This window comes from Erythrolamprus reginae, chromosome 7 (assembly GCF_031021105.1).
Source record: "Erythrolamprus reginae isolate rEryReg1 chromosome 7, rEryReg1.hap1, whole genome shotgun sequence".
Taxonomy (NCBI): Eukaryota; Metazoa; Chordata; class Lepidosauria; order Squamata; family Dipsadidae; genus Erythrolamprus; species Erythrolamprus reginae.
Window position 1 is genome coordinate 15,013,100 of NC_091956.1, and position 13,580 is coordinate 15,026,679.

A 13,580-nucleotide genomic window follows, 5' to 3' on the forward strand; every position below is an offset into this window, starting at 1 on the left:
CACCCTGCCACTTTCTTGCAAATAATCTTTTAACTCCTCTCAACTTTCTTGCAAATAATCTTTTTAATTGCAGGAACCCATCTCTTTATTAAGTCTTTGCATCCCTCGTATAGGTCTTCTGCGTGAGCAGGGGATTGGGATAGATGACCTCCAAAGGTCCCTTCCAACCGTTAATTGTAATTAATTACCAATAATTTACAACCCACCCAGGGCCGAAGTAAGGGGACCTTTTGAAGGGAAAAAAAAGACACACACACACAAACAATCCCGGAGAAAGGTCCCACGGCGGTTCCATGGCCGGGCCACCTCTCCATCCTCCGGGGAGAAGCAAAGCCGACCAGGTCGCGGGGCCTCAGAAATCCCGCTCGGAGGATGAGGCCTGCTTGTCCCCGCCGCCGCCTCCCCGCAGTCCCGAGCGGAGGAAAGGCCCCATCCGGCTGGGCCGGCGGCCAGGAGGGCGGGCCTGCTCGCTCCCCCGCCTGCGTGGAAGAAGGAAGGAAGAACGATCGCCAGAGAGGAGCGCCGAGGAGCGAGCGGCCTCTCCTCCTGGGCTGTTCTTCCCCGGCCGGCCGAGGAGCGGCACTGTCACCCCGTAGCCAGGCCCTGCGCCAGGCGCACGCTCGGCCCAGCCGTCCCCCGACAGCCGCTGGGCCTGACTGAGGCGTCAAGAGAGCGCGGGGCGGCAGGGGGGGAAGAAGGGGAAAAAATAAAAAAAGCAGGCCGGGCATCGTGGCAGCGCCAGCGAGCGGCGGAAGAGCCGGAGACTCCGACCGCCACCACTACCGCCGCCTTCCGCTGCCACCGCCACCTCGATGCTGCACCTCCCGGAGCTGCATGAGGTAAAAAGGCGGGCCGGGGTGCGGGGATCGGTGAGGCGGCGGAGGTTTCTTCTTCCCCTCGCCGGGTTGAGGGGCAGCGGCGACATCTTTTACCTCAAGATTTCCGCCTGAGGGAAATCTTGAGGTAAAAGTTGCCGAGAGGGAGCTGGGCCGAGCGGCCGTGTTGTGAGAGACACCCCCCCCCCCCAACCGGGTGATTTTGCGGCCTAACTTCTAGGCCTCGCCTGGGCGCTTGCGGGACGCGCCTCCCGGCGGCGGGACTCTCCCTCCCGACTCGGATCTTTCTATGGGCCCCCGGGGTCTCCTTCCTCCCGATTCCCCGGCTCTCAACCCCGGAGGCTGAGCGTGGAAAGCGGCTCGAGTTGGGGGGGGGGGGGAGGGGAGAGAGAAGGAAGGCTCTGACCGGCGGGCTCAGGTAAAACTCGGCCCGGCCCAGACGCGGGGAAGAGTGGACGCGGGCCCGGCTCCGGGGGTCGTGGTGGTGAAAAAAGGGGCCTTGATTTGGCTTCGAAATGGGGGGAAGGAAATAAAACGGCCGGGGGAGGGGAAAAAAAGTCTGAACTTTTGTTTTGCGACCGGCAGGGGCCGGTAGAAGCCTGCGGAGAAGGAAACTTTCTGGACGGCGGCGGCGGCGGCGTCAGCGTCAGGATGGACTTCCCGTCGGCCCAGCCCAAGCCTCCCCCCGACGGCAAGATCATCTTCTACCCGCCTGGAGTGAAGGAGATCACGGATAAGATCACCAACGACGAAGTGGTCAAACGCTTGAAGGTAAAACGAGCCTTGGCCTGGATCCCCCCCCCCCCAATAAGGCTGGCTTTGCTTCCCTAAAAAGTGGCCCTGGAATACTTTTGGCACCTGACTGGGAGTTATAGTATGGCCTGAGACAGGGCAAGGTAGGCAAAGTGAGCTCTCCTATGAGGTGTGGACTTCAACTCCCAGAAATCCTGAGCCAATCATGCTAGCTCAGGAATTCTGGGAATTGAAGTCCACACGTCATAGAAGAGCCAGCTTTGCCTACCCCTGGCCCTGAGACATTCCAAAGGGGATTGGGTGACTTTGCACCAATCACCAGGAGATGGGGAGTTCTAGTGCCACCTTAAGAAATCCAGGCTCGGTGACTGGGCCGATTTAGGTATGAAAACCAGTTGAGTAGCTGGGTCAATCACTGGGTAACTGAGTTCTACTAGTGCCAATTTAGGCATGAAAGCCAGCTGGGTGGCTGGGTCAATCACCAGGTGACTGATTTCTAGTACTAATATAGGCATGAAAGTGGGTTGACTGGGTCAATCACTGGGTGACTGATTTCTAGTGCCGACCTAGGCATGCAAGTGGGTTGACTGGGCCGATTTAGGCATGAAAGCCAGCTGGGTAGCTGGGTCAATCGCTGGGTGACTGAGTTCTACTAGTGCCGACTTAGGCATGAAAGCTAGCTGGGTGGCTGGAGTTCTAGTGCCAATTTAGGCATGAAAGCCAGCTGGGTGGCTGGGTCAATCACCAGGTGACTGATTTCTAGTACTAATATAGGCATGAAAGTGGGTTGACTGGGTCAATCACTGGGTGACTGATTTCTAGTGCCGACCTAGGCATGCAAGTGGGTTGACTGGGCCGATTTAGGCATGAAAGCCAGCTGGGTAGCTGGGTCAATCACTGGGTGACTGAGTTCTAGTGCCGACTTAGGCATGAAAGCTAGCTGGGTGACTGATTTCTAGTGCTGACATAGGCCTGAAAGTTGGTTGGCTGGGCCAATCACCAGGTGATTGAGTTCTAGTGCTGATTTAGGCATGAAAGCTAGCTGGGTGACTGATTTCTAGTGCTGACATAGGCATGAAAGTGGGTTTACTGGGCTAATCACCAGTTGACTGAGTTCTAGTTCATGCCGACTTAGGCATGAAAAGTAGTTGGGTGACTGGAGTTCTAGAACTGATTTAGGCATGAAAGGCAGCTTGGTGACGGGGTCAATCACTGGGTGACTGAGTTCTAGTGCTGATTTAGGCATGAAAGCTAGCTGGGTGATTGGAGTTCTAGTGCCGATTTAGGCATGAAAGCCGTCTGGGTCAATCACCGGGTGACTGAGTTCTAGTGCTAACTTAAACATGAAAGCTAGCTGGGGACTGATTTCTAGTGCCGACCTAAGCATGAAGATGGGTTGACTGGGCCAATCACCAGGTTCTAGTGCCAATCTAGGCATGAAAGCTAGCTGGGCGACTGGACCAATCACCAAATGACACAGTTCTCATGCCTGTACGCCAGCTGGGTAACTTTGAGGCCCAATCATATCCTCTGTTTGAACTTGCCTTAGGGCGATTACAACCACTGTTGTTTGTAAGCCATTTATTAATACCTAAGTTATTTTTTAGTTCAGTGTAGCAATTAAGGTGCTGTGCTAGAAACTAGGAGACTGAATTTTAGTCTTGTACTAGGCATGAAATTCGGCAGGGTAAGACAGTCACCAAGAGACAGTGTTCTGGTTCCACCTTAGGTTAGGCAAGAAACCTGGCTGGATGTCTTTGGGCCAGTCACTAGGAGATGGAGAGTTCTAGTCCTTCCTAAGGTGTGAGAGTCATGTGGGTCTCTTTGGGCCAATCACATTCTCTCAAACCAACTCATCACCTAGAATTGGTGTGGAGAAAATAGGAGAAGGAAGGTGTGTAGGGCATGTTTGCCGCCTTGAGTTATTTATAAAAGTAATAAATGTGGGAAACAAATAAATAAAATATTCCATTGTGTAGAAGGGACTGGTCATTGTGTTTGGCCTCAGCGTTGTTATCTTATTTGTATATACAGTATATGCTATTTTATTTTCTAGTGTCACTTTGATTGTCAAAAGCCTTGTGCCTCCTGTTTTCAGATGGGACATCTTTCTCTCGCCACTCCTCAATTTTTGTGTATATTTTCTTGGGCTCCTTAGCAGCCTGGATTTCAAGGACAAAATGATCCCAACAGGCGTCGTGTGTGCTTTGCACACCTTAAACATGTCTTTTTATGAACTTGCACAACAGCTGCAGGAAGGCAAATGCGCAACACTAAATATAAACAATGTGCTTAGGTCTAATAATACTTATTAGAAAATAATAGCTGATGATAGAAAAATTCTGCAGCCATATTTTAAGGCTGACAAATTACCTGTCCTCAAATTTTCATGAATTTCCAGGAATGGGGAAATCGTTAAGTACAGTACAGTATATGCTTATTGGTTGCTTACAGGGTTTTGTTGTTGGGGGGAGGGGGGGTGCCAAAAAGAAATAAATATGTTTTTCTTTTCTATCTAAATTAGCTTGATCTGAGTAAAGTGGGAGATAGGAAGTGAATGTGGGAGACAGATAGAAGAGAGGAAGTGAAGATTACTCCAAGGTGACTGGGCAGAACTTGGATATACCCAGAGTAGCATATAATGCAGCAGCTTCTTAATGTATGGAAAATCAAGTTGCTCTTGAAGTAATAAGTGATTGTGTTCACACTGCATACTAGGACCGCAAATTAGACTTTTAGCCTGGTCCAGTAATGGTGAACTTTTTTTCCCCTTTCACAAGGAACAGTTGGAAAAATTAGTAGTTTTGTGGCCATTTATTAGTCACCTGAATGAAAGTTTAGCAAACTTTGGGGTGCGATGTGCATTGATAGGAATAATGATCCTGGATTATTGATTAGGCTTTATTCATTTTAAGAGTCACCAAAATACACTATTTCAAGATCTTTGGCTGCTGGATAAGTGAAATTCACATATTATATTGGGGATTTTTTGGTTTTGTATATTGTGTAAAACCAGTCATATTAGAAAATGCATTTTATAGATTATTAAATGATAACCATTTGTAACTTACCTTGACAAATTGGATTACAGTGTTCCCTCGATTTCCGCGGGGGATGCGTTCCGACACCGCCCGCGAAAGTCAAATTTCCACGAAGTAGAGATGCGAAAGTAAATATACCATTTTTGGCTAGGGACAGTCTCACAAGCCATCCCGTAACACTTTAAACCCCTAAATTACCATTTCCCATTCCCTTAACAACCATTGACTCACCATTATTACTGGTACTCACCATTGAATAAGACACTTAGCGATCCTGATATTTATAAACATAATTATTTATGAACAATAATTATTATTTTTTGTTATTTATTTGCAAAAATTATTAGTTTGGCGATGACGTATGACATCATTGCGTGGGAAAAACCGTGGTATAGGAAAAAAACCGCTTGTATGTATGAGTGGTTCTTTAAATTGGAGTTTTTTAGATTGCTTTTAATATTAGATTTGTTTACATTGTCTTTTTATAGTGTTGTTAGCCGCCCCGAGTCTTCGGAGGGGCGGCATACAAATCTAATAAATAAATAAATAAATTTTTTGAAAAACCGTGGTATAGGCTATTTGCGAAGTTCGAACCTGCGAAAATCGAGGGAACACTGTACTCCAAAGTGTAAATCTTTCCATTAGCAGAATGGAGTTTGTAACTCTTAGTGCTATAGGCCTCCGAATGATTTCTAACACATATACATATGTATGTTTTCGTTAGCATTTTGCTTGAATCCTGGTATCTCTTTTTCGAATGATGGCCAAGCAGACTATGATTGAACCCAGCAACTCATTGTTATAATGTCGGAATTCTTTCTGAATCTTTAACTAGTATAACAACAAGCCAACATGTTAGCCTGAAAAACTATATGTGGCATGCCAATCCCGTATTCCATTTCCGGAAAGTTCTATTTTAATGTTTAATTAGGGATGATGTTCTTGGTATCTCGATTTAGTGAAAGAGGGGAGATCATTTGATAAGGAGGAATGTAGTTGTCTCCGTTTTGCATACAACTTGTTCTATATAATGTGATTCCCACGCTTGGGGGTTGTTGTTTTTTTGCATTGGGGGAGGGAGCTGCTTCTCCTCCAACCCTCTATTCTTGGCTGCTTTGCGTTCTTGCCTTTTGCCATAGAGAAAGTGAGGGGGTTCATTTTTTTGTGCAAAAGCCTTTAATTATGGCTTGTTTGGTTTTGCCTACTATTTTGTTGTGTATCTTACAAACTGGGCCATGCGTCTCAACCTAATCAATATAATCACGAATAGCAATATTTCAGCAGATGATTGAAGTTAACTAGTCCCAGGTAGAAGGCATCTTTTCTTAGGGAGAATGCCAGGTAAAGAGGCTGCACAATCCTGAGCTGGATGGAGGAGACAGGAAGAGGTTTAGGATAGCCATCACCGTTCCCTGTAAGGTGCGCACGTGAGCACGTGCGCGCTCCAAAATACCCCCCGCGCACCCTTTTCCTCGGCCGCGCACTCCCCATCCCCCTGCCAGCCCGCGGGGGGGGGCAGGGAGCCGCGGGCAGTAGAAGGGAGCCGCGGCCACACCTGCCTCTCCATGGTGCCTCCGGCCCCCTCGCGCTCCAGGCCTCTCGGCCCTGCCCCCCACCCGCCCAGCCTCTCTTTCTCCTCCGCTGCAAGAGAGGGGGGGCAGGCATTCTCCGGAGGCTGGTGGGCGCGGGCCGGCGCACACTCTTCCCATCTCCCTGCCTGCGCGCCCGCCCGGAACATTCAAAGTAAGAGCGAAGGGTTTTCTTATTTTGAATGTTCCGGGCGGGTGGGCTGGCAGGGAGATATGGGGAGTGCGCGCCGGCTGCCCCCCGAACACCTGGCCGCCGGCCCGCCCGCTCGCCTCCCGCTCGCCCCAAAAGTCGGCTGGGATACCGGGAGGCGGAGCGTGGCCGGTCGCCGTGTCTTCGCCTCCGTGCGCCGCCTCCGCCCGGCCGAAAACAAAACGGCTCCAAAAGTCAGCCGGGCTCCCGGAAGGCAGTGCGCGGCTACTTCCTCTTCGCTGTAGAGCCGCACGGAGGCGAAGACACGGCGCCTGGCCACATTCTGCCTCCCAGGAGCCCGGCCGACTTTTGGAGCCGTTTTGTTTTCAGCCGGGCGGAGACGGGACGCGGAGGCGAAGACACGGTGCCCGGCCACACTCCGCCTCCCGGGAGCCCAGCTGAAAACAAAACGGCTCCAAAAGTCGGCTGGGCTCCCGGGAGGCGGAGCTTGGCCGGGTGCCTTGTCTTCGCCTCCGCGCGCCGCCTCCGCCCGGCCGAAAACAAAACGGCTCCAAAAGTCAGCCGGGCTCCCGGGAGGTGGTGCGCGGCTGCTTCCTCTTCGCTGCAGAGCCGCCAGGCAGAGGCGAAGACAAGGGCTCTCTCCATCTCTCTCTCTCTCTCTCTTTCTCTCTGTTGCCGACGTGGTGAACGAGAGAGAAAGGAGGGGAAAGAGAATGAGAAAGAAAGCGAGAAAGAAAGCAAGAGAGAGAGAAAGAGAGGGGGGAAGGAGGGGGAGGGAAGGACATAGAGGGAGGGAAGGAGGGAGAGAGAAAGAGCAAAAAAGAGAGGAAGGAAGGAAGAGGGATGGAGAGAGAGAGAGATTGAAAGATGAAGGAAGGGAGAGAGAAAGGGGGAGGGAGGGATAGAAAGGAGGAAGAAGGGGGTAGTTAGGGAGAGGGAAAAGGAAGGGCTTGGAGAAAGGCAGGGGGAAAGAAAGATAGAAAGGAAAGAGGGAGGGAGAGATAGAAAGGAAAGAGGGAGGGAGAGATAGAAAGGAAAGAGGTAGGGAGAGATAGAAAGGAAAGAGGGAGGGAGGAAAGAGGGAGGAAGACATAGAAAGGATAGAATTATGGATGCAAGAACTTGCTCATGTGTGATAATTCACGCCCACACTTACTTACTTACTTACTTACTTACTTACTTACTTACTTACTTTATTTATTTATTCTTATATGCCGCCCGGTGCCAAAGGGACTGCCGCTCAGACACTATACTTTTCCGCCCCCCCCCCCCGAAAAAAAATTAGAGGGAACACTGGTAGCCATACCCCAGAATCTTTCAGGATACCATCTTTTTCAGAGTATAAGATACACCTTAGTTTTGGGGGAGGAAAATAAGGGGAGGGGAATCTACTTACCAGGGATTCATCTGGCTAGCATCCTTAGTCTGGTCACCTTCGTCACATCATTTTATCCCCTGATTAGGGCTGAAAAAAACCTTCAGAGGGAGTAGCAATGAAAACAAGCCTGCAAAGACTTAGGACTGGAAAAAAATTTCTTTGGAGTAGCAATGAAAAAATCCTGCAAGTTGGGATTATCGTTAACGCCTCGTTGGGGCTGAGGGAAAAAAAGCTTTGAAAAATCTACTTTCGGGATATAAGACACACCCAAATTTTCTGCCTATTTTGGGCAGGAGGTGTTGTCTTATTAATTGTCCCGTCAACTAGACAATGTCGCTTGGCGGGGCCTAGGGGAAGAGCCTTCTCTGTGAGGGGCCCAGCCCTCTGGAATCAGCTCCCCCCCAGAGATTCACACTACCCCCACCCTCCTCGCCTTCCGTAAAAGCTTAAAGACCTATCTGTGCTGCCAGGCTTGCCATTAGATCCTATCCCCCTGGCCGACAAATGTAGTATGTTACGGTATGAATGGGAATGAATGATTTTAAACGTTATTAAAGTTTTTTAGTGAAATTAATTGGATTTTTAGATTTGCACATTGTATATTGTTTGGTATGTTGTGAGGCGCCCCAAGTCCTTGGAGAGGGGCGGCATACAAATCCAATAATTAATTAATTGGACTTTTATGCTGCCCCTCTCCAAAGTCTTATACTCTAAAAAGGGTCCTCAACACACTGTCTGTGGTCTGCCACTCAAAAACCGCTCGACGCCAACAATCGACGCCCCATCTGTGGGATGCAGGCAGCATACAAAACCGCTCCCCCTCCGGTCCATGGAAGAACCCCTCTCCACAGAACCAGTCCCTGGCACCCAAAACGTTTGGGACCGCTGGTCTAGTAGACTTGAGTTTGATCAGATTCTGTCCATTGGGGTAAACAAATAAAGGACTGGACTTGATTGTCCTCTGCTGTGTCATCTCTGGCCTCAAGAAAACCTATGAGGTCATGGATCCTTCCTGTCTTTTCTTTACAGCCAGTCCTCAACTCAACAACCATTCCTTTATTTTAGCAACTATTCAAAGTTACGATGTTGCTGAAAATAGTCCGGTCTTTGACATGACTGTTAAACCATCCAACCCATGGTCACAGGATAGCAGTTTGGGCTCTGGGCAATGTAGGTGCTTGCTTTTATGACCATGCAGTGTCCCTTGGGTGATGGTCCCTGCTGATATGGTGATTGGTGATTCCTCTCTTGCCAGTTTCTGGGGAAATCACTGCCTGTTCAGGTGAATAAGTTTGTGGCGTTTGCTTAAATTAAAGACTGCAGATTTGCTTAATCACCACTGCAACCTACTTGAGCCATCGTTAAAAATGGTAGTTAAATGATGGCAGAAATAATTGTAATAATAGATGTAAATAATAAATAATGATTATTAAGGGTTAAATAAGGTTCAGGAGGGAAGTGTTTTTAATAGGTAAGTGAACACAAGAACAATCTGAGGTTAGTTGGGGGAAAGATCAGAAGTCATGTGAGAAAATATTATTTGACTGAATTTGTAGTAGATGCTTGGAAGAAACTTCCAGCAGACATGGTTGGAAAATCCAGAGGAACTGAATTAAAACATGCCTGGGATAAACATCTATCCATCCTAAGATAAAACACAGGAAATAGTATAAGGGCAGACTAGATGGACCATGAGGTCTTTTTCTGCCGTCAATCTTCTATGTTTATATGTTTTTATTTATTTAATTCAAATTTATGCTGGATTATCAAGGACTACCTGTACTTTTTACTACAGAATTGTTTGTGAGAAAGACTTTACTGAAGGTTTGCTAAGTAAACAAGGAAGATTGCCTCTGTTTTGCTGGCACTATATGTTTCTACTTAGTAGCCCAGGGTCTGGCTGGAAGCTCAGGGCATTGAGTAAATGATTTGCAACTGAAGCCATTTCCTACATTTCCCCCCCTTTGGCAACTTTAATGTTTCTTTTTAATTTCACGTATTATTTTAAATTTGTAAGCCATCCAGCATCTTTCAGAGTCAAGCAGCATTGAAATCTAAGAAGTAGAATGAGCTATAAGGGGATTAAGTATTTCAGTGGAATTAGAGAATCTGATTTATGTGAATGCATTTGTTTATTTTATCACATACTTTTTTTTCTTTTTGGGGGTGGGGGGTTTGCTTCTGTCTTTTTTCTTCTTCATCAAACTCTTGGGTCATCTCCGTGTTTGAAAGATCACTTTCAACACATTCGCTGTCTGGGGAATTCTGGGAGTTGAAGTCCAGATCTCTTCAAGTTGCCAAGGTTGGGAAACACTGGTGTAGAGAACTCCATGGCAAAAACTTATAGAAGTAATCCACATTTTCCTCCCAGACTCCTCTAAAGTATACCTTTTCGGTATGTGTTAGAATATGTGATTTATGATTAATTACATAGCTGATAGAAGCAGTACTTTATGTGCAATAATATATAATAATAATAAATGTCAGTTTTTTCTAGAATGATAAAACTAGTGATGTTATTGAACACATTCAAAGTATCCCATCACAAATCAAATTAATGAAAAATCTATCAGCCTGGAACTCAGGTAGTCCTCATTGTGGTTGTCACAATGTCCACTCTAGTCCTCAAGCCAACAAAATTAATACCTTGTTTCTCTGAAAATGAGACCCCGTCTTATAATTTTTTTGAACCCTGAAATAAGTACTTGGCCTTATTGCCATGCTCTCAAAAGCCTGATGGGGCTTATTATTGGAGGATGTCTTATTTTGGGGAAAGCAAGGTGAAATAAATAAATGATAACTGTTTCAGGGATTGTAAGGATATTTGCCTCAAGGTCTTGAAGGTTTTAGAAAGGCCAGGGGAAATAAACAGAAGCTGCGCATAAATTTGTCATAATGCAAGCTGTTTATTGCCTTTGTTCGTCAGAAACATTTGCAGCAGGGAAAATAAACTGAAGAATGAAATGAATGACAAAAATTTAAAAATATAGTAAAGGGAAAGTACATGGTACAGAACAGGATTTCAGGTAGATTTTCTAGCCTGGATGCTCTCTTAATGTTTGAACTTGAGCTCCCAGATATGTCTTCCTGCTGAGAATTCTGGGAGTTGAAGTGCACAAGTGTAGAATTTGCCCTGATTAGGAAACTTTGGCTTAAAGAAATTACTTTATGAAATGGCAAGTATTTATTTTAAAGAGAATGATCCCATAGCAGGGGGAAAAAATACGGTAATTGCGAAAAAGATAATATGACTCAGGATGTCTGAAAACAGATTACAATTTATTCTCTTTTGTAATTGAGTGAGTCGCTTGTTGCTTTTAAGAAAAGCAACGTTTTGCTTTTCTTTGCATTTTATTTTTATATTTATTGTTTTATCAAAAAAAGTTTTAAAAAAACAAACCAAAGAAAAGCATTCAACCCTAACAACAACAACAACAAACAAAAAAAAAGAAATAGTGTTGGTAAGAATCCACCCAGATACTATATATGATTAACCAGTTGGGGTTAATTTTGAGATATCTCCAAATATTTTAAGAGTGAAATTTCAATATTTTTTTCAGTTATTAATTTTTAAAATTAACATCATTTTATGCTAGTTTATATCTAATTTAATGGCTTTTCAGACTGCAATGGTGGTGCATTGGACCAATGTTTCCCAACCTTGGCCACTTGAAGATATTTGGACTTCAACTCCCAGAATTCCCCAGCCAGGAATTCTGGGAGTTGAAGTCCAGATATCTTCAAGTGGCCAAGGTTGGGAAACACTGCATTGGACGATACTTGCTAACTGTTTATGAAGTCTCACAATATAGTCATGAAATATTTGGCACTTTTTAAGGCATGTCATTAATGTGCATCGTGGTGCATTACAACTACTGAAGCATTAGTGGCAGAGGCTAACTTTGTTGGGTACCTTGGAAAAATGTTTCCTAGAAATTGGAGAAAATTGAACACATGTAAATCTTGATAGAAAGATATGTGGTCTCTTGTGGAAGAAGTAAAAATGGCTGAATGTAAGAGCGGGCTTCTGCCCATGTCATTATATGGATGCAAGCATTGGCTATATTGGAAGAAATATAGATAAATTCCAGCACTTCAAGTAGTTTTTGCATTCCATTTGAAAGATACCAGCAATATCTGGGCTATGTACAGTGGTACCTTTACTTATTAACTTAATTTGTTCCGTGACTAGGTTCTTAAGTAGAAAAGTTTGTGAGAAGCAATTTTTCCCATAGGAATAGATGTAAAAGCAAATAATGTGTGCGCTTGGGGAAACCACGGGGGGTGGATGGGTGGAGGCCCTGTTTCTTCCCAGGAGATTCCTAGAGAGGCCCCACAGAGGCTTCTCCTTGCCTTTTCCAGTTACAGTTTCAGAGACTCGGGTTTGTAAGTGGAAAATGGTTCTTGAGAAGAGGCAAAAAACCCTTGAACACCCGGTTCTTATCTAGAAAACTTTGTAAGTAGAGACGTTTGTAGGTAGCGGTACCACTGGTTATATTGGAAGAAATATAGATAAATTCCAGCACTTCATTGCATTCCATTTGAAAGATACCAGCAATATCTGGGCTATGTACTTGTTTAATTACCATATTTTCCGGAGTACTGTATAAGACACATTTTAACACCCACCCACCCCACAAGAGGCTGAAAACGTGGGTACATCTTATACACAGATTGTAGCCCCACCCAGCCACACCCTTTGGCCTCTGCCTCCCGGCAATATCTCCATGCAGCAAACAGAACAGAGCCTGTTAAGCCAAGCAACTCATTATCAGCTTCCCGGCCCTCAGCTGATTTGGCCCCTTGTCCTGCTAAACTGAAATTGAAACTAACTGCAAGCAGGCAAATGTCTGGAAAGGAGAGGCAGATTTTAATTTTCTGCTGAACTGGATGCATGGAGGTAAATCAGTAACTGTAAATGTCTGTAGAATGTACAATTATTAGACTTAATTTTAGAAGACTTTTATTATTGTTCTACACCAGGGGTAGGCAAAGTTGGCTCTTCTATGACTTGCAGACTTCAACTCCCAGAATTCCTGAGCCAATCATACTAGCTCAGGAATTCTGGGAGTTGAAGTCCACATGTCATAAAAGAGCCAACTTCGCCTACCCTTGTTCTAGATAACAAAATTGAAGAAGCATTTTAAAATTAATGCTTGATCTGAAGAGGCACAGTGCTATTGTATCTTCTTTTAAATAGCAGAGAATAACTATACTTCCAGAAAGCCATACCAATTTTAACAGAATCTCAGTACATATTACCAAAGGCTCAGGAATGAGAGATATCTCCCATCATGTTCACAAATGTAGATATTCTCAATCCTTGTAGAAAACTTTAGATGTTTTAAAACTTTGAGGTGCAATTGATACAGCAAGAGAGAGAAAAGAGCAGTTTACCTTTATCCCCCAAAGCTTAAAATGAAAGTTTAGAATTTCCAGGGAAAAAAGAAAGGAAATCCAACTGAAACATAGAAACATAGAAGTCTGACGGCAGAAAAAGACCTCATGGTCCATCTAGTCTGCCCTTATACTATTTTTTGTATTTTATCTTAGGATGGATATATGTTTATCCCAGGCATGTTTAAATTCAGTTACTGTGGATTTATCTACCATGTCTGCTGGAAAATAATATTTTCTCATGTTGCTTTTGATCTTTCCCCCAACTAACTTCAGATTGTGTCCCCTTGTTCTTGTGTTCACTTTCCTATTAAAAACACTTCCCTCCTGGACCTTATTTAACCCTTTGACATATTTAAATGTTTCGATCATGTCCCCCCTTTTCCTTCTGTCCTCCAGACAATACAGATTGAGTTCATGAAGTCTTTCCTGATA

General features: G+C 45.3%; 1 protein-coding gene across 8 annotated transcripts in view; it reads left to right on the forward strand.

Annotated features, from left to right (window-relative positions):
• Nucleotides 1-489: 489 nt before the first annotated feature.
• The window catches only part of PDS5A (PDS5 cohesin associated factor A), a 91,760-nt gene continuing 78,669 nt past the window's right edge, over nt 490-13,580 (forward strand). For all 8 annotated transcript variants that reach the window (XM_070757077.1, XM_070757081.1, XM_070757079.1 and 5 more), the window contains exons 1-2: nt 490-839; nt 1,422-1,607. In XM_070757077.1, coding sequence (XP_070613178.1) covers nt 813-839; nt 1,422-1,607 — 213 coding nt within the window. In that variant the 5' untranslated portion in view covers nt 490-812. The remainder of the gene's footprint in view (nt 840-1,421; nt 1,608-13,580) is intronic.